The 21494-nt window shown below is 45.6% G+C and overlaps 1 protein-coding gene across 2 annotated transcripts in view; it reads left to right on the top strand.

The window, feature by feature from the left end:
* Slc22a23 (solute carrier family 22 member 23) overlaps positions 1-21494 on the top strand; it is a 178243-nt gene that overhangs the window by 116345 nt on the left and 40404 nt on the right. For both annotated transcript variants that reach the window (XM_046453327.2, XM_058582361.1), the window contains exon 4: positions 11419-11587. In XM_046453327.2, coding sequence (XP_046309283.1) covers positions 11419-11587 — 169 coding nt within the window. The remainder of the gene's footprint in view (positions 1-11418; positions 11588-21494) is intronic.

Here is a 21494-nt window from a genome sequence, read left to right as displayed (position 1 = left end):
TGTTCCCACACTGAGACAGTGCTGTGCGAGAGAGAGGTGCGGTGGAGTCTGTTCCAGGCAGGAGACCTGAGGGAGATACAACAGGTGGAGTTTATTTGAATCCCAGTTTTTGCAAAACTAAAAAGATCTCTTTGTGATAATTAATTTGAACACCGACTGGATGTTATAAATAACATTAAAGAATTATTGTTGCTTTTGTTAGATGTGATGATGGCATTATACTGATATAAGAAAATGTCATTTTTGAGGGAGACATATATCTGTTTAGAAGTGAAATGACATTATGTCACAAATTTGATTTAAAATATGGGGAGGGGGGAGGGAATAAAGCAGACGAGCCAAGAGAGGCCAAGTATAGAAAAATCTTTCAGATAGTATATGGGGACTCATTACATTGTTCTCTCTCCATTGTGAATGTGTACATTTTCAAAAGAAATGTTTCAAATGCAGATGCAAGAGAAGATGGGCAGGTGAGAGAAGGAGAAAGAAAGGCCTTGCTGAAGACAAAGTTGCCACTAATTCTTCCCTGCTTAGGAAAACTATACTAAAGAGTGAAATGCAGTTGCTGTTACAAGATATTATATAGTAATGATACGTGGAACTCATGTTGAGATATGTTCTATTTATGTAAGGCCAGCCCCGAATTGCCGGATTGCATGACAAGCTCATAAAATGATGATAAGGAAGAGGCTGATGATGAGAAATACAGCTTGGGGAACTTTCCCTGCCCTCGGACAGGTGGGGACCCCATACATCCAATTTTGGGGCAAGGCTGGAGGCAATTGAGGGGTGTTCTGTTTGGCAGCACTCCTCGGGGAATTCAGATCTGAAGTCCTGTGGGGCGTGCATTTGTTCAGATGCGTAACATAATTGTGCATCCATGATCCATCATTGCGTGTGACCTTGATCTGCAGAATGACTAGCCCCAGATGATTGAGGTATTGAGAATTGTTACTTTGGAATTCTTGGCTGGAAAACCTGGATGGTAATATTTAAACTGTGTACTTGACCCTACAACCACCCCAGGCTTCCCTTCAGCTCCTTAGCTTAAAAACTCAGGGCAGACCTGGAAGGCAAGGATTCTTTTGAAGATGGGCTGTTCTGATTTTCAAAGTCATTTCTCTCCTTGGGGTTTTCTGCTCTTATTAAAAGCTGGGAATCTAAAAGTGCCGTTAATTTAGATTCTTAAGCATGTACTGCCAAACATCAGTCATTGTTTTTAAACAGAAGAGATCACTGAGCTGAAACATTAGCAAGGATTTAAATCTCTATTCCTCATTTGAGTCATTGTGATGTTAGTTTTAAAAAAAAGATGTAAGGTGGTAGGAATAATTTATTATCTAGAAAGGAAACTGAACTTTATGGTTTATATTGGATTTTATGGTTGATATTTCCTTAAATTATCATTAGCATATGAATACATAGACCATGATGTGGCCTTTGATAAGTTCCACCTAAAAGGTCAGGCTGGTGTCTACAGATTCACTGATCAATTTCTTCTGCAAGGACTGTAATTGATTTCATGAAAAGGAAACAGTGATAAAGTGAGAAGACTGGAAGAAAGTGGTGTATGTGTGTTCATTTGACACAAACATGAGCCTCTAGTGTGTGCCTGGCGAGGTCCAAGGCTCTGAAGAACAGCAGTGAGCAAAACCAAGGGAGCACTTATCTCTGTGGTGCTGAGATTCCGTTGCAATTGTAGGCAGTCTTGCCCACAGCACAGATGGGCTATAGCATAGGGGAACCTGGTTTCAACTCCTCCCTCTGTTGCTCTTTAACTGTAGGATCTGGGACAAGTCACTTAATCCCCCTGAGCTTTGGGATCCTCTTGTGTAAAATGAACATTAAAACCTATGCTGGGCATGGTGATGCACACCTGTAATCCCAGTGGCTCCGGAGGCTGAGGCAGGAGGATCTCGAGTTCAAAGCCAGCCTCAGCAAAAGTGAGGTGCTAGCAACTCAGTGAGATCCTGTCTCTAAATAAAATACAAAATAGGTCTGGCTCAGTGGTCAAGTCCCCTGAGTTCAATCCCTGGAACCCCTTCCCCCCCAAAAAAAACACCATACCTATAATACAGAGTTGCTGGGTAGAAAAAAAAATGAGTTTAACACATGAAAAATACCTTCCAAAATGTTTGGCCTACAATACTTAGGAGCCATGGCCTACCCTGGTGCCGGAGACATACTAGGTACTCAAATGGTAATTAATTCAGTACTTCTGCATTTGAACATTTAAATGTCCATGTCTACATGTCCAGCAGCCACTAGAATGTCATTTGGGGGAAAATACCTAAAATTTCCTGCTTTTTAGTTTCTCTTTCTCTGAAGGTAGAAGAACCACTCTTTTTGAATGCTTTTGACCATGCCTTCCGATTGGCAAACCCTGAATTAAGAAGAAAAATGAATTATTCCACAGGGAGGAGGGATTCTGCACTGTTGTGATAATAGCAACCTTTTACAATCATGCCTTCAAATGCTATTTGGGTCTCTGTGACCTGCAATTTCAGGCTCTCTTGCTATAATAAGGAATCCCACAATCACATATCCCAAGGTCTGCTTTCGAGGTCCCCAGGGGCCTTGTGAACTTGCCTGTGGCAGTAATTATTGAGTGGGACGTTCCCTTCCAGGCCCAGCACAGTGAGTGGCCAAAGGAGCAAAAGTACAGTGAAGAAGAGTGGCCCATATTATGGGGACATGGGGAGGCCAGGCAGCCAGTGGAAGAAGGCAGGAGGTGTCTGGGATGAAAAGGCTGTCTTCAAGGGAGCCTCTGGTGGCCTCAGGGGGCTCATCAGCCCTGAGACCAAGCAGGAACCAACATGCAGGAAGATCACCAACTGAGCAAGTCACATGGTCTGCCAGGTCTCTGCTGAGACACTCCATTGAGAGTTTCCCTCTATTCTACGTGTCCCCTCCTGCAGACTAGGCTTCTAATCTCTCTGGTAACTGGGGAGGTCAGTAGAGGAGTGGCCAGTTTATAAGGGCAGCGGGTTTGGAGAAGCAGCCTGTGCCAATCCCCTGTGTTCATAGTCCTGGGCTGTGTAACTTTGGCCTCCAAGCCCCCAGGTCCCATTGGCACCCAGGCCTTTGTGTAGACCTGCCCTTGGTAGGGGACAGGGAGCCAGGCAGCAGTGTTGTGATGGATCCCTTATTCCACAGATCTGTTCCAGGAATCATGTTTAATTTTGGTGCTTGAGCAGTGGAGGGAGCCCTTCTCCCCCCTCTGCCAGTGAGTTGTGCAGACTTATCCTGTATGCAAGGTGGTCTTAGGCCTGGCCACAGTGACCAGTGCAGTGTGGATTTTAAGTGCTGACTTTTGCCATGAAGTGCTTTCCGAGGAGAACATACTATAACAGTGTTTCTCAACTTTGCTCAGCTCCCTGGGAAGAGTGTGTGCCTCTCTCTCCGTGGAGTCCTGTCATTCATCCCCCAGTCTCCCCAACTGCATTTCTTGGAATTCTGCACATGAATTAGCAAGGGGAGAGTAGGTGGATCTGGGTGTGGGCCACAGGCCAAGGAGATCCTCAGAATGAATTTGTGTGGCAGGAACAATGGGCAGCTCATGTGCCTCGCCCCCACCTCTACCTTCAGTCTCTGGAAGGGGAAGACCCTGACCCTGACCCTGAAGATCGTTTTCCTGCCAAGTAGCCTGCTCAGCTTCCCCTGGATGGGGAGGCTATTAAAAAAAAAAAAAAGAATCCCACCCAGCACATGGGGTTTGTGTGAAGTATCACTTGAGTCCATTTTGACCAGCATGACAAAAAATACAAGATAGTTTAAGCCCCAGATGGAAGAACCTGGTTCACTGGAGCTAATCTCTTTGTGAAATCACCCACTCCAGAACTCTCAAGGCACTTAATGTCTGCAAGGACAGAGACACATGGGAATCCCTTTGTGGCCATGGGTATGAGTCAGATGTTACTCTGTTTTGTTTTGTCACAACTGCCATGCATGATACATTTATTATCTACCTTAGAGACCAGGACACAGAAACACAAAGAGATTGAGTAACTTCACACAGCTGGGAAGACCAGGCTCCTGTCTGCTCCAGTCTGTGCCTCAGCCTGTCCCCTGAAAGGCACACTGTCTTCCAAGGACAAGGATTCTGAAAATACCTAGTTCCCTGGTTTAAATATGGTCAACCACCTTAATATGTTCCTTTGTTACTGACCAAATCCAACCCCCAAAAAATCCCATGTAGTCATTTTAGAGACGCTAAGAACCCTTTGAAACCCCAAGAAAGTTTTACTTCTCACTACCTACAGCCAGCATATACAGTATTTTATAAAAAGTGGTTAAAACTGTGGATGTAGCTCAGTGGTACACTGCTTGCCTAGCATGTGTGAGGCCATGGGTTCAACTCCCAGCACCAAAAAAAAAAAAAAATGAGTGTTTTAGAAAGAATAAGGACTACATTTTATACATTTGCAGGAGGATAGGATATGTTTTTTAAAGACCAGTTCCAAACATCTTTTAAATTAAATATTTATAATTACTGAATCCAGAGGATGATAAGTGTGTGTGTTCGCGGGGTCTGGGGGATGCAGAAAGAATGGTAGAGCTTTGTTCTGTGACTGGTATTTCTGGCAGGCAGATCTCTCAGACGCTAAAGCCAGGGCTGAGTTCCACCAGCCCACATCAGCACCAAGCTTCTTGTTTTACCTGGGGCTTCTCCCCCTGAGATACCAAGGTGTAAATGTTTTAATATGCAGAGCGGGGTTCTTAGCCAGCAATTCAACAGTTTTCTAAGGGCTTGTCCTGCAAGTAAGGGATGCCTGCAGTTGTGGAAAGTGCTGATAGCTAACAGGCTGTCTTCCATGAACATTGAACATGGGATATTTTTCTTTAAAAAGAAAATAAATGAATTAGGGCTGGAGGTGTAGTTCGATAGCAGAGTGCTTGGTTATTATATGCATGGTCCTGGGTTCCGTCCCCAGCACTCAAAAAAAAAAAATGATGTTGTATAAGCAAGGAATTTCTAAAATCATGATTTGGCATTAAAAATCAGCAAAACAATAGGCTTTTTAAAAGGAGGACAAACATAGGTGACAAAGAGCAAACAAAGAAGACAAGCCTTAGGTCTCCACTAGAGGAGAATGTTCCAGTGTACGGTGAGGCCCTTGGTGGACACGCTACAGGGGTCTCCTGTAAGAACTTTGCTTGTCTCTATATTGGTATCTTCAGAGCTTCAGCACTTTGCAGTTAGCCAATAATCCACTGAGAGGTATCCTGCCCCAGCCCACAGAGTGGCCCCACAAGCTCCTGGTCACAGTGGAGCTAGAGTCAGTTGATGGAGCCACCCAGACACTGCCTTGGGGCTCTGCACCCTCAAAACCCTTCATGCAGACCAGGTGATGGGTCTCTGCTAGTTCTGCTTTGAAGCCAACAACTTAAAGGGGCAATGTTTGAAATTTGGTCCGTCTCCATGCACAGCCTCTTAGTGGCTAAGATGATGGAATTTCTGAGCTGGATGGGCCCTGGGGAGATGTTTGTTCCCTTTTCAGTCTGGGCCTCAAATTCCTGGAGTGGAGGAGGTCAGTGGCACCAAGCACCCTCTCCCCAGCCTTCTCATTCCTGAAATGAACATGAAAGCCACTATGATGTTTCCTTTTTATTGCCAAATTTATTAGGTCTTTCCAGAACTCTGGAGTTCTTAAATCCTGTTCCCCTGACTCTTTCTTCTTTCTTCTTTCTGTCCAGTTCCCCCTCTGCTGGAGAATCCCTGGGCTGCATGTCCTTGCCTATCCTCCATATTGTTGTATTATTAATCTGGGGACACCACCTAAGATCCATCTGTGCACATTAAGAATGAGGGAAGAATGCTGTCTTGTCATCTGTTGCCTTCATAGCTTTTTGACTTGGATGCCCGCCCCCACCCCCTGCCCCCCACCCCCAAGTTTGACAGTGCCCTGGAAGCCTGGGGACACTGCTCAAGGTTGGGCTGGGAAGGGAAGGGATGAAGTAGGGCCACATCCGTCCTGTGGGTTACTGTAGGAAGAGTGGGTAGGAGGCTTCTCCTTATGGAAGACCCCATGTGACCTGGTGTGGTTTGCAAGATGTCCTGATCTCCATGTCAAGCTCTCTCCAGAGAAATAAAACCAGTGGGCGTTACATGTTAGAGATTTTCTGCAAGGTGTTGGATTCCTTGTTTGTGGAGCTAGTTGGAAAAATCCCAAAACCTGCCCTTTTCACTGGCCACCTTACACAGGTGGCATTTTTCCTCAGTTTCTCAAAGAAGCCTCAGCTCTATTTTTATAGTCTTTCAGCAGATCAGGTCACCCCTCCTGCCTAGATCACCTAGGACCGTCTCTCTTATTTAAAGTCAACTGATTATGGACATGGTCACATCTTCATAGCAACACTCAAGTTAATGCTTTTTGTTTGTTGGTTTGGGTTTTGTTGTTTTTGTTGTTCGTTGTTGGGTTTTGTTTTTGTTTTTTCAGTGCTGGGATGGAATCCAGGACCCCCAGCATGCTAGGCAAGTGCCCTTCCCTTGGCACTAAGCCACATCCCCAGCCCCTTAGTTTAGTGTTTGATTGAATACGTGGGACAGTATCCTGGCCATGTTGACACATCAAACTGACCTGTGCCCCATCCTTCAGGAAAAGACTGTGGAGCCAGCTGATGGCAGCCAGGCCTGGGTGCCTACCTTGCTTGGGCCTTCCTCCTGTCACCTGCCGTGACTGCTCTGAGAGGCACAACTTTCTTTTCTTCCAGGAAATTTATTAGAATCTGCAGACTCTGAAAAGCAGATCTTCTTCCTGGAGTTGCAGCTGCTAACAAGGCCACCTGTTCCGTGAGCCTCGGGCTGCTCCCGCACCCTGGACTGACCATCACGGTCACGGTCCCCATTACTTGCTGACCAGATGCCTTAGTTCCATCTTAATTATGGGTTGTTTACTTCTGGGAGTCATCAGCAATTTCTCTGCTTGTCAACCAAGCTTGCCTAGCTTCTGAGAGCTGCCATGAGCCTTCTCCTTTGAGGAACTCAGGGAAGAGCAGTTTTAACACTGGAGACTCTTTCTTGGTTTTCTTGGATTCTGTTTTGTTGTTGATGTTGTTTTTTTGTTTGGGATGAGTTTGTCCATAGTAACAGAAATCAAACCAGGGTCTTGTATTTTCTTTTGCATATGCTTTACCCCTGAATCGCACCTGCAGCCAGACCCTCAATTCTATTTTTTGATGGATTACTTCCAGGTAAAAGGGAAATAAAAGGGATGGAGGAGAAATGCGATGGCATGGGCTGTCATTGTAGATGATTTCTCTTCTCCTGTCTTTTAGAATAACCCTCAGGCCAACTCTGAAAAGTCACTTAATAAAGCAGACAATAAATGAAACCAAATGAGGGTCATTGGGTCAAATGTGACTAATGAGTGATAACTGTCGTGTTAGACGTGGTGATAATGTACAGTATTATCACTCACAGCTGCTGGCACAAAGCGCTTGCTGTGTTCAGCACTGTGTACTGTTTAACACTCACAATGCTCCATTTTGCACAAAACTCAGGCACAGATGACCACTTAGATGACCACACTGAGGTCACCAGCAGCAGGAACAGGGTTTGAACCCAAGAACTCTGCCTCCACAGTCCAGGCTCTTCACCACAGCAGTGTTGACCCTGCATGGTGGACACCTGGGATAGTTTATGTTTAATGCTTTCATGAATCATTTAAGATGATGGCTTGTTGTGACCACTACCATTTTACATAATCAGGGGAAGTTTTGCTGCCTGTTAAGTGACACTCTAAGACAATTTAGGCTTGGCTTCATTGGCAAAGAAGTTGGGTCTAAGACATACCAGGTCACAGCTTAGAAACAGGGTCTTCCTTGGGTGCTGTGGGTGCCTGCCTACGTGAGACCTACTCTCCAAAATAGCCAGGCTTTCCAGGGACACTTGGATTGGGAACACCATTCCCCTCCTTGCAAGGTCAAGGTCAGTGATCCCAGCCAGGTGACAGGTACCATCTTCAAGGTGTGTGAGCCATTACACCAACTACTCCTGCTTACAGAGGTGGAGCAGGCCATGGGTGGCCACAGACACCTCCTTGCAGTCCTTAACCCCTTCTGACAGATGCTGTAACTTAAGGCTTTAATATTCTGGTGGATTCTCTCTCTCCTATTTCAGAAACAAAACAAAACAAAAAAACAGATTTCTCGCCTTCCAAAAGGAACATGTGATTAATGGCAAGCCTCAAGTGCCTGTGGTTCCTTGATAATTGCTGCTGCTGCTTTTTTATTTTTATTTTTATTTTTTTTATTTTTAGAGCCAACCTTCAGAACATGGTTGGATTCAGGCAATTTAGAAAGAATTTCTGGTGAGTCAAGGCAAAAATAGGCCGTTGTCTGCAAATGTCCACACCTGTGTCCCTACTTCAAGTCACTGTGCTTTTCCATTACCACAGCAGGAATTGCCAAAAGAACAAATATCTGCCTTGTGTACCTTGGGTTGCTCTACCTGGTGAGATAAAGTCAAATCTCTGCCAGGATTCCTAGCAAAAGCAGGAGTGGAGAGATCAAAAGCTGGTTCTGCTTCTTCAGCTCTATATCTGGGAGGCAAACGTGCTTACAGTTGCTTGGGAAGTTCAGGGAGCCCGTCCTCAAGAGGGGTCCAGGGTTCTCGTTAGAATATGAGTGCTGATTCTGTAGGTCTGAGTGGGCCTGGGCTGAAGCATTTCTAACAAGCTCCCCTGTGAGGCTGACATCTCAGGTCCACGGACCCCACAGGTGGAGAGAAGTTAAGGGACAACTCAGACCACTTAGGAGAGAGGACCTCAAGGAGAAAAACTATGACAATTTAATAGTTTTCACATCAGTGGTCACACTAATTGATGTAGTAGCCACTGCAATCCTTAGTGCCCAGGAGAGACTGTGACGTCAAACTACACCATTACTTGCCCATTAAGGAACCATTTTCTTCCATCATCGGCAAACCTAGACCGTGGTCTCAGAAGTCATTTTGTGATCTTTTGAATGATATCACACAAGTGTAGATTAGTATGTGGGATTAGGGATCCCAAAGAGGGCATATAGTAAAATAATTGTACAGTAGTCTCCCCTTATTCTTGGGTGATATATTTGAAGACCCCCAGTGCAGTGCATGCCTGAACCTCAGCAGTTTTAGTATGTAAACAGACCCTTTACATACTATGTTTCTTTCTTACCATAGACTTTAGCAACCTTAAGTATATGATTTTTTTTTCTTTCTTTAGGAAGTTGAGAATTTTCACCTTTTCATTTAAAATAAGCATTCTGTGGCTTTTCTTTGTCACATCTGAATTATCATTATTATTATTTGCTTTGTGACCACTGTTAAATAAAATAAGAATTACCTGAACACAAGCACTGTGATATCATGACAGTCAGTTTAATAATGCGTATGTTACTAAGTGGCTACAGGGTGGGTAACATATACAGCATGGATACACGGGTCAAGGGATTACTCACTCCCCACAATGTGGAATGGCACAAACTTTCATCATGCTGCTCAGAATGACATGCAATTCAAAACTTATGGGTTGTCAATTTCTGGAATTCTCCATTTAATATTTTCAAATTGGGGTTAACTACAGGTAACTGAAAACGTGGAAAATAAAACCACAGATAAGAGGGGACTGCCAAAGTCGCCGATGTTTTCATATGTATTGTGTCACTAAATTAAAGAGGCAGTAAAGAAAAAAAGCACAAGGAGCACATAGGTCTGTCATATGACCAAACTCACTGACATGAAGCCATTATTGCTACTTTGACATTCTCTCTCTGACTTTGTTTAAAGGTTATGGGGTGACCAAGTGCTAAATTTTCTTATCTGATGCTTGCCGAGGCTGAACCTCCTAACACTGCATGCACTGTGGCTAATGCAGATTTCTGGTTTCCATAGCAGCAAATCTGCTTGTGCTTAATAAGTGAAAACTAGAACTTACCACTCTTAGCCTTTTCTGAAGAGACTCTTTTCTTTATTATTTCAGAGGGCAGAAATGCCATCTCTGGGCCCTGAGAGGCAGTAATCCTTTTACTGAGTTTGGCCTGTGGTATTGAAGGAACAGCATCACAGCAAATGGCCTAGAGTGGACTATTTAATCCTGTTTTCCTAATTAAATGGTAAAAAGCTCTTTATTAGCTATAGTCAGTGAGACCAGGTTTCTCTACCACTCATCAATGTAGCTATGATGATGACCATTTGTGGCCAAGCAGAAATAGAAATGCCAATGACATTTTTTTTTCTTCTAAAGATGAGCTGGTATAGGTTTGGCTGACACAATGCCCTGTCTTTGTTAGGACTGATAATATCCTTGTAGCCAAGTATAGTTTTTTCATTCTCCCTCTCATCTTCCCCTTCCTCAGTGCCTTGTGACCTCCTACCTCTACCCCAGCCTGGACAACCAGCCCATATGCTATTGTAACAGTCTACAAAGTCCACCCTTTGAACAGTCTCCAGACTCAAAGGCATGAAAGTATTTTCTGCTGAGGGGCTTTCTTCTTTTGCTTTTTCTTCTCAAATCCTTTTAACTATACTTAGTTAATAAAAAAAAAAAAGCAAGAAAGAAAAATATAGGGGATACTGTACACTGTAGTAGGAGAGTAGCAAACAAATTTGCATGCTCTGTAACTGGAAGGTATACATAAAACTATGCCTCTAGTTTTAAGGACCATTATTATAGGATTCATGAAGTGGGCCTGCATGGGGTTGTCACTTGGTTAAAGTTATATAAACGTATTTTTTTACTCAAGGTAAAATTGAGAGACAGGAGGAACCGTGATCTGCCTCCATCAGGGGGCATTTGTTGAAAACAGACACTCTTTTTCACTTGAATTAGATGTGATTCATCTGCAGCCTGGGAAAAGATGCCCAACATACCCACATTAGAGTGGGTACCAGGATTCCAATATGAAAAGGAGTTTTCCAGCCACATCATTACTCTATGACTTTTTATTTGTTCCTGTCTTATTTACATAGATAGGTGGCAATTCAGCTCTATCTTGATCTCCTAGGGATAGCAGGTCGCCTGGAACTCAGAGTTCTCAAGGAGCACTGAGGTCAGGACCAGGAGAAGAGATGGACAGGTGGAGAGTGAATAGATGGATGTTCCTGGTGTCCCATCTACAGGTTGAGGGGGTGTCCAGCAGCGTCCTAGACAGGAGGGAATGGCAACGGCTCAGACACTCAAGGGAACACGCTGGACAGCAAGCTCAGTAACAGTGGGCAATGCAGAAAGTCCATCCCCACTGGCAGCAGCATTTCCTAGTTTCTGAGCTAAGCACCTCTGAATCACAGTGCCCTTGCTCTGTGACCTTGAGCCACGCTCTTGCTCCCTTTCCTGTCAGGCCTCAGTTCACCCTTGTATGAGATGTTGGCATATCACATAGGGCTCCCCCAGGCCTCCGGCACGTCACTCACGTCTCTCTTGTTGTTCTGTGTCCTAGGAATAGAGCTGTGTCCGCCTGGAAAACGGTTCATGATCACGATGGTGGCGAGCTTTGTGGCCATGGCCGGCCAGTTCCTCATGCCCGGGCTGGCTGCCCTGTGCCGGGACTGGCAGGTGCTGCAGGCCCTCATCATCTGCCCCTTCCTGCTCATGCTGCTCTACTGGTCGTGAGTATCTTCCACGCGTGTCCCTGTCATTCACATCCCCGCACACTCAGGCCACAGGCCCTGGGATCCCAGACTTCCCACAAGTCCAAGCCGGTCACCCAGCTCCAGTGATCTGTCTGGGGTCAGTCTGGCTTCACAGCTCCTTGCTGCAGCCCCCCACCCCCAAGGTTATTTTGACATGAGTTTTTATGAAAGGATTTGCAAGCCAGGGTCGGGGGGAGCTCGTGTTGGGAGGAAGACATGGAGATGTCAATGAAGTGAGGTCGAAGCTTCCTATCTCCTCTGGGTAAGGAGTGGGCAGACTTCAGCCTGTGGGCCAAGTCCAGCCCACCATCTGCGTAAAGTGTTACTGGAGCACAGTCCTGCTCAGGTGTTGATACCTGCCTTGCCCAGGGACACTTTCCTGCTGAGACCAGGCAATAGAGACTGGGAAGCCCACAGAGCTGAAAGTTCTTCCTATCTGATCCTTCAGAGTAACTTTCAAGTTTTTGACTTGCTGACTTTAGAGGGAGAAAAAAAAAATACAACAATTGAACGCACTGCTCTAAGGGATATGACCTCTGGACAACTGAATTTTTAAAAGGTTCAAGAGGATTCCTGTTCAGCCCATGTTGAAAAACCACTGCTCTATGGATAGAGATTGAAGGGAAAAAAAATAATTCTCTGACCCTTTTTATAGATGCTTGCTTCCTTCCCTCCTTCTCTTTCCCTTCCTTCCCACCTGTCCATGCCTGCGTTTCACCCAGACATTCAATACGCCATAGTGCACAGGATACCCATGGTGCTGCGTGGTGAAGTGGCTGGCCCGTGTAGCCCATGTGTCCTTGCTTTAAGTGTTCACTGGAGCCAAGAGGCTTGGCTGTCAGTCTGGCTTGCTTTTGAGATGGGGGTGGGGGGAGTTAAGGCAGGAGCACCTGCCTTAACTTAATTTCATAGTCCTGCCACCTCCCACTCTGGTAGAAAAGCCACCCTCCCAGAAATGAGGGTGAATAGTGAACAGGCGCATTTTCCTCAAGAGCCTGGCCCTGCTCGCTGTGTGTGACAGGAGAACCTCAGGGGCGGCAGGGAGCCAGCAATAACTTGAACAAAAGGGTGGGAGGTGCTCACCAGCTACAGCTGCCAAAACCAGGCTCCTCCCCAGCCCCAGAGCCAGGTGTAGCCCAGGACACCCTTATACCTCTAGCAGGGTCTCTAGAAGCCAAGAATGAGGTCATTTCCTGGGAGCAGAAGGGGATCATCCACTGTCTTCCTTTTATCTTATAAGGAAGGCCTTCCTGTCCCCTGCCCTGGGGCATCTGCCACTTGGCTTTGCCTGTTGGAGAATTCGAGGGCATTGATTTATCTTAATAAATGCTCGCTCTGTGCTTAACCCTGTGCCAGGCACAGACTGCAAGCACTCTACAAACAGCAAGTGGCTCACTCCTGGTGTCTTGTGGTCCTCTAGCTGGCTCCTGTCGGAGCCTGGACTTGGAGACAGCCACTCCAGCCGTGCACTGTGCCCTGCCTTCCCTCGGCCTTCGTCCCTCATGCCTGCCCTGCAGATCCTCTACTCAGCTCTGCTGCTTCCTGAGGGCACTGGGTGCTGTCCTCCCACCCAGGGCTGGAGGCCTGGGATGGGGGAAAACAGCTTCTCAGAGCCTCACACCCCAGGAAGAACAGACAAGACTGTTTCCCTGCCCCCACCCCATACACCTGTCCCAGGTGGGAAGAGACCTACGGGAAGATGACAGAGAAGGGCCTGGAGACCAGCTCCAGGTCTGCAGGGCTGGCCTATACTGGGAATGGCTGGGGGTTTTGTTTATCTTTTTTTTTTTTAATTTAAATTTTAGAAATACATTGAGGTTAATGACAATCAAGATAAAGCATGCATTTATTTAAACACATTACAAGTTACAATAAAATTTTTTGAAAATATACAAATTTAAAAATAGAATCTTATCACTTTTGAAAAGGCCTGCAGGGGACTTTAACAAGTTAAAGTGTGCCCGAGGGAGTGGCTGGGCAGTGGTCCCAGGTGCCATGCCACGTGCTCACTGCTCCATACTGCAGTAAGGCTGTTCCGTCTCTAGCAACCTGCTCCACACTTGAGTCCCTGCTTTCTCATCTCCATAAGAAGTAGGTCATAATAGTTTCTACTACACACAGTTGTTTGAAATAATGCACACAGCGGGGGATGCACAGCAGAAGTCTGGAAGGGAGATGCAGGTACAGAGCCTCTTTGACAAGTTGCTTAACCTCTCTGGGCTTCAGATTCATCAGCACTCAGGTTAGGAAAAGTCAATTTGAGAAACACTTATAGTGATGCCTGTCACTTAGTGCCCTATGTGTTGATGAATATGTTTAATATTATTATATTTTATTTATATTATTATTGAAGGTGCTTAGTGCATCAGGCCTGTAAGTTTCTATAAATACTAAATATTAACTAATATGATTACTACTATTATTATATCACCTCTTAACATATATAGGAGTCCAGATATAAAAGGAAAGAATCAGTGATGAGGGCAGGGGGTATAGCTTAGTGGCAGAGCACTACCTCAGCATGCATGAAGTCCTGGGTTTGATCCTCAGCACAGTGGGAGGGAAAAAACGAAACAAAACGTGGCGGTGAGAAATATATTCCACCTTTGCCTACCAGCCTTGAAAGGCTCCACAAGAATTATTGGCTTTGAAAGACTGTGGCGGTGCCTGCCCTTTTTCATCTCCCTAATTACAGCCTCTTCCCTTCTGCTGCAGTAGGCTCGTCATTCCACAGGATGCAGTGGCCTGCTGGGGAGAGGGGCTGAGTGGCAGCACCAGCCGGCACAACCAGCTGTTGGTAGCAAAATATTGAAAGTCGCTCACTTTGCTTTAACAAGCAAGTATTTATTGCAAGCACCCAGGGAGCCTAGCCGCATGCATGGTGTTTTGGAGTAACTCTAAGGAGCAGGCATGGAAGCACATGTGTTAATGAGAACTGTAAACCCGTCAGTGCGAGGCGGAACCCCCAGGGTGCCGGTTATTAGGTTGGGGGGCACTGAAGACAAAGGTGTGTAGAGATGGGCCAGAAGGGATCTCCTAATCAAGAGAGGGGACTGAACAGGCAGAGGCCCCTCTAAACACACACACAAATGCTGGATAAAGTATAACATTGAAAAAACATAATGCTGAGCTCCAGTGTGACAAAGAGAAGTTACCAAGAGCCAGGGCAAGAGAGGATTCCAACAGAAATAGCTCAGTGTCTGAACCGGAAAGAAGCCTAAGGAGCTTGGGTTTGAAGACCTGTACAGTGTCTAGAACACTCAGGCCTTGCCATGGTTTGGATGTGATTTGTCCCCCAAGGGTTCCTGTGTTGGATGCTTGGTCCTCAATATGGTAGTGTTGGGAGGTGGTGGAACCTTTAAGAGGTGGGACCTAATGGGAAGTAATTAGGTCACTGGGGGCGTGCCCTTGGAGAGGGCTGAAGCTCTTCTCATGGAGCAGTTAGATCTCATGAGGATGGGTTGTTATAAAAGACTGAGCTGCCGCTAACTGAGCAGCTTTGCTCCACCACACCCTTCCACTATGTATTCTGCCTCACCTCAGGCTCACAGCAATGGAGTTAGCTGACCATGGAGTGAAACCTCTGAAACCCTGAGTCCCAGATAAACTTTTCCTCTCTAAATTGTTCTCATCGAGTGTTTTGTTCATAATATTGAAAACTTGACTAACACAGATGCCATCTGCCATAAAGCACTCACCAGAGGTTGAAATGATGGGGCCCACTCATCTTGGGCTTTCTGCCTCCAGTACTCTGTGCTAAATAAATCTCTTTTCTTTATATACTATCCAGTTGCAGGCATTTGTTATGGAAACAGAAAAAGAATACAGGCTTTTCAAGCAATTAGAACTGAGCTTCTTAAATAAACACAGGAGTCAAAACCATCAGTGACAACAGGACTCGAAAGTCTTTGTCTACCACAGGAACTCAGCCCCAAACTGGCTGGTTCCCTGGACTGTGGGCAGAAAGACTCACCCTAAAAAAATAGGAGTCTTAAAGTCTGCATCATGCATGGCTGTGTGTTCCAAATCCCAGCCACCTACTAAGGCTGAGAAATAGAATTTCCAGGGTAAACAATAGAACCTCCCATGAGCTAACTGAAGACTCACATGAAAGAAAATTCTTGCAAAAGATGAAATCACAGACAAAATTCACAGATCTCTGAGAAAACCATTAGGAAGACCAAAAATTATAGACTGGGGAATTTGCATTTCAGGAACTATAGAAATCAGAACAATCTGAGAGAGAAGTTAATTTGGCTATTATTTAATGAGTAATTACCAGTTCCCCATGCCAACGCTATTCTAGATGCCAAATACACTACACATGATTAAGTCACCACTCCCTTGAGAAATACAATACAGGAGTGGGAGGGATCCCACAGACCACAAATCCATAAATAAGCAAATACTGTGCTTCTAGATAATCAGCACTGTGATGAAAATCCAATGGCACAGTGGGATGGAGGGTAGTGAGAGCCTGGGCAGCTCAGAGCTCCTCTCTGAGGAACTGAGCCTTGTGCTGACACCTAAAGAACCAGAGAGAAGTCATGCTGAGTTCTGGGTAGAAAAGTGTCCCAAGCCAAAGGGAACAGCCAGGACAGAAGCTTCCATTGGCTCATTCTGGAAGGGGCAGAGGAAGGTCGGTAGCCACTGGAACCTGGTAGACAAGAGGGACCGGTAGAAGGAGACTCGGAAACGTAGGTGGGGCTCTTTCAGCACCATGTGCCTGTTCCAGAAAGTTATGGAATTGCATCAGAGGGTTGTAAGCGGGGGACTAGCAGGCTCTGGTGTGTGTTCAGAGAGGATCTGTCTGATGTGTGGAGAACAGACCTAGCACAGGTGAGGGTTAATGTAGGGATAGACAACTGTAAAGACCACTGGTGTGAGATGCCACAGTGCCTACACTAGGAGATGGACAGGGTCACCTGCTGAGCTCTGATGGGAGAAATGCTTTAGCAGTGAACCCAGGGAAACAAGAGGGCAAGAGGAGAAGCAGTGACCAGGGCTGGTCCATCCCATGAACTATGGAGGTCATTAGAGTTTGGAGGGTGACAGAATGCGGTAAGCAGCTCATGGAGAACCTTAGAAGGGGAGGGTTTCATTCTTGAGGACAATGGGCAAGCCACTGAAGAGACCTTAGAGATTTGCTTGAAAACAGCGTGTTCTAAATGCAAGTTTTACTATTATCTAGGTGCAGTGAGGTCAACAGGTCAGGAGATGATTGCCATTGAAAAGATAGTTCATTGCTCACAGTTTCCAGGAGAGGGCACACCATGCCACACAGGGCCACGCCATATCACACAGGGCCACACAGGAAATCACCAACATCTGTCAGGCAGCAGAGAAAAGGGGAAAACATGGGTAGGAGCCTTTATTGTGTGTGTGTGTGTGTGTGTTTTCCAGGATGAGACAGGGTAAGAAGGCTTAGGACTATCTAGACTGACTACTTCAGCAGGCTCTGGGACATAAGGTTGTCCCCAGTTGTCTGATACCTAGTCCTGCGGTGATTAGGGCTGGCAGAGAGCAGCTCAGCATGTGAGTCTGAGGTAGGAAGTGATTTTGGGGGGATGTGGGTCGTGGATTGTGGGTATGCATGTGACACATGCATTTGAAGGTGAATCTTGCACTATCTCTAGGAATGCATTAACCCTGGGAGTGGTCGTCTCCTGAGGATCAGTAAAGTCCCAGAATGTCAAAACCATCAGAAAATAAAAAGGTCTGATCAATAGGCAGTCCTTCAGCAGCTACAAGGTTACAGAATGTTCTGGAATGAAGTGACCACAAAGGTGGAGAAGCCAGCCAGCCCAAGGAGGCAACCGTGTGATGTACCCAGAGATTAGACAGGAACTTGTGAGGGGGTGTGGAGAGTGCAGGTGCTCTTGGTGACAGGGAAGATATGACCCATGAATGGTCTGTGCCCTGGTGAGTAGAGCCAAGGCAGGAGAACCATGTCATCCCAGAGGTGCCTGGGGATGCTCACAACATATTTATGTGCCTGGGCCAGGCAGGACCCACTGTGGGTTTCCCTGTGGACTTAGGTAGAAGAAGAGCTGCCAAAGCCAAGGGCCAGAGAGAATGAAATGATGCGCCCCCTGGAGCTGAGCTGTGTGTAAGTGCGCTTCACGGGGTCAGATATAAGCTCTTTGTCCTGAAGCAAGGAAAAAAGAGAGATTGCATGCGATATAATCCCTGCCACAGGTAGTAGGTAATTCCTCTAATAGACTCAGAGGCCTGAAGCTAAGATCCACCCTGCCTTTGTCCCAAATAGAAATACTTGTTAGTCACTTTGTGAGAGCATTTGTCATCCCTTAGGACAGGGCAACAGGAGCTTCAGTGCTAATCTAGAAGGAAGTCATACTAACTGGTCCTTTCTCTAGAATAAATGAAGACTTCTTCCAAGCTCGTGGCAAAAAAAAAAAAAAAAAAAGAATGGGAAGAAACAGTCAAGATCTAAAATACAAGAAAAAGGGAAAGCCTAAGAGGAGTTCTGTTTAGATAGGCCAGGAAGATAGGCGGCACATGACTCAAGAATGGAAGAGGATGCTGGCTGGAAGCACCACTACATTCAAATTGTACAAACTGGGAAAAGGTGCCCCTTCCAGGACTGCAGCCTGAACCGGGGTGCGAGGCGGGGTGCCAGCTCCTCCCCTGGCCAGAAGCCCTGTGCATAGCACCATCTGCTGCTGTATTTAGAGGTCCAGGTCTGAGTTGCATTAGAACATCTCTGGAGATGGCAAGGTGGAAGTTAGGGAAGATGAGACGTGGGACAGGGTGACATCAGTTTTCCCCGGGTGGAATTCCCTACCGAGGAATGACAGGAGGGAGCACGCTGTCCATGTGGTGTCTGTCTGAAGTATTCTGGAGAGACCCACAGGAAGTAGGCACTCCTAAAGGCTCTTTCCCAAAATGCTGGTGTGTGCCATCACCTTACCTCTAGGTGCATTTTTTCTAGTGCACAGTTGGGATCTGGATTCAGTGAGCAGCCCAGGGCGGCTTACTGGACACGTGCCTGCCCACTGTTTCTCAAGCAGTATTTCTCTAGGTGTCAGGACTGTTGTCACAGTCCTGCCTCAGGGAACATCTTGACACAGAAGGGAAACTACCCTGTAATTTATATCTCATGTCTCCTCTGAGGCACAGGCATGCATTGTGATGTTCATCAACTTGAGCAGGTCTTAAACTGTTTAGGACACACTTTCCCCAAGATCAGCTGCAGCCTTTGTATGTGTGAAGATTGTCTTAACCATCCTGCTCTTGAATGAGGTCACAGTTGTGGTCAGTGGGATTACTCCTGTTTTCAGATGGGGAAACTGAGGAATCAAGAAGCTTTGGCAAAACACTCATAAGTAGGGAAAGTCATTAAAGACTGGTTTTCAAAAGCCAGTGGTTCCCAAAGTGCAACCCCAGGACTGAATCTAAGAATCAGTGTTTCCAACAAGTTCCCAAGTGAGGCTGATGCTGCTGAATTTGGTGTCCGAGGGTCGGGTCCCCTTATGAAGAGCTCCTGGAGTACTACTGGACCCTGAAGTTTGAGAAGCAGTCACGTGTCAGCAGAAGAAATGGCATGACCTCCTGCATGGGAGGGTGGGACCTGGTACACTTTGGATGGAGATGTTAAGAAGACACAAAAGGAGATCCTCTGAGTCATCCATGTAGAAATTCATAATTTTGTAAATGAAAGAGGCTTCCAGGGTCTATAGTGAAAGGAAACAGATGTCACACACTGTGAGAGAGAGCTGATTCCCTGGTCCAACTTCACTGCCAGGACAGATGCCATCTTGACCATCTCAGACAGCAGATATTGCCAGTATTCCCGGGAGTGATGAGGTGACAAAAGCTTGGTCCTAGATGGAACCACTTGGCACCATGGGGACAGACACAGACACAGACACATGCTGGAGGATTTCATCCTGGCTGGTTTCTGTGTAACAGGGGGAAAGGTTCCCCCTGCCTTGCTTAACCTGATCAGCCACCAGCAGCCACGCGTGTCTTCTCTGAAAGGTGTTGCTGCTCGCAGCCGATCCCTCCACCTTGATACTGTCTTTCAGGACTTTTCAGCAAGTACCTAGTGGGGAAAGACCCTCATCTTGCATTTACCTGGCACGCATGCTTTGTGTGAGGCGCTTAGAGGAAGCACAGCAGGCGTGCTCCAGATGTGCGAAGACAATCATGAACTGCACCCTGTTCGGTTGGAATTTCATTCTGATGAGAGAAAGAAGTGGTTGGCAATCAGCACGATCATCAGAAGCATTGGGGACAGCAATAAGAAGATAATAAGCCATATGGGAAATAATGAGGAAATGAGAGAAAGATTGGGCCGCGCTGCCTACCGTTGGAGCATAAGTGATAGTGTCAATTCCCCAAATGAAAGATAAATGTTAATATGGAAGAAAAGCCCCGCTTGCCGTCATAAAGAAAGCACCAGCTGGGAAGCGCGACAGCTTTGAGGCTCCTGGGGCAGAAACCCTTAGGAAACCATGTACATGCTGAAAGGGATTTTAATTATTAAAAGTTTCCAGAAAAATGCCACTGTGAAACATGCAGATGGCCTCAGGTTAGATAAATGTCCAGTTTGAAAAAATAGTAATAATTCCAATATGATCCCAATTCTTTAAATATTAAACACATTTTAGCCAGAATAATAATAATTTTTAACATTTCTTGAGGGTTTGTTTGGGAGAGTCAAAGACTCTCTTTATTTTTTTGTCATGGGGTCTCTCTATGTTACTCAGGCTCACCTTGAACTCCTGAGTAGCTGGGACTATAGACATCCACCAGCCCTGGCCCAGGCCAGACTTTGTTTCATAGTCAGACTATGCTTTCAAATCCCTTGCCCCTTTCATCCTCCCAAAGGCCCTCTGAAGTAGATGCTAGGACAACCTAGTGCAGATAAAGAAACTGAGGGACCCAGAGATTTGATGGTTTGTTGAAAGGCCTGTAGCGCTAAGCAGGGCTGGGGTCTGAATCCCGCAGGTAGACGCTAAGGCTGACATAAAGGCTACCAGCTACTCAGCCTAGTCCTGCACTCCGTGGAGCTGCTGAGCCCAGGAAGCCCCTGTGTTACTGAGCACAAGATGCACTTGGCACAGAGCAATGCTTCTCATTCTGGAAGGATGCCCTGTGTCCTCTTTTTTTTTTTTATTTTTTTTATATCTACTACATTGTTTAACAATTAAGAACATTTCTTAAAACCATTAGAGTATCACTACCTACCCTGATAGAGGCTTAATAAAAATTTAAATGGATGAATTAATTTTGCTGCTTATTGTTAGAACGATTAAAAGAGCCATTGAAAATTGTATGAATGTGTGGTGTGGGGGTGTGTGTGTGTGTGTGCGCATGCGCGCACTTGTATGTATGTGAAATCTAGCAGTGATCAGTGGTTCTTCTTACCCAGACAAGAGACACAATACCTTCCTCCTTCAAAAAGTTTTATTTCAAAAGGGGGGACAAAATACTACATTATACAAGGAGACTTTATTATCGATCAAATAAGGGCTGTGGAATTCCCTGCACACAAGGAGGGAAACTGAATTTAGTTATACTAACAATTAAGTCACACAGGAAAATTTCTCCCTCAAAGGAAAAAGGAAGAAGTGAATCATAAAAAGCTATAGATTCTAGGAGTTTGAATAAATGTGCAAAAATTATTTTTAACAGATTATTAGTTAATTTAGGGAGATGTATTAGAAATAAAAAAATCTTAGTCAAATCCTATTTTTGTCTACAAATTATCTAGATTGGGGAAAGATTGGATAATGCTAACAAAAGGCAAATGTAGAAATACAAATGTACTCCATATTCCAGTGGCGAAAATTGAATGAGCAATTAAAAGTGAGATCACAGTGTTCTCTAAATTGGTGTTTGGGGATTTGCTGATGGC

This window comes from Marmota monax, unplaced genomic scaffold (assembly GCF_021218885.2).
Source record: "Marmota monax isolate L192 unplaced genomic scaffold, Marmota_monax_Labrador192_F-V1.1 WCK01_AAM20220418_F8-fsc00029, whole genome shotgun sequence".
In the NCBI taxonomy this organism is placed as follows: domain Eukaryota; kingdom Metazoa; phylum Chordata; class Mammalia; order Rodentia; family Sciuridae; genus Marmota; species Marmota monax.
Note: the sequence above shows the minus strand (reverse complement) of the source record. Positions and strands in the feature narration are given on the sequence as shown.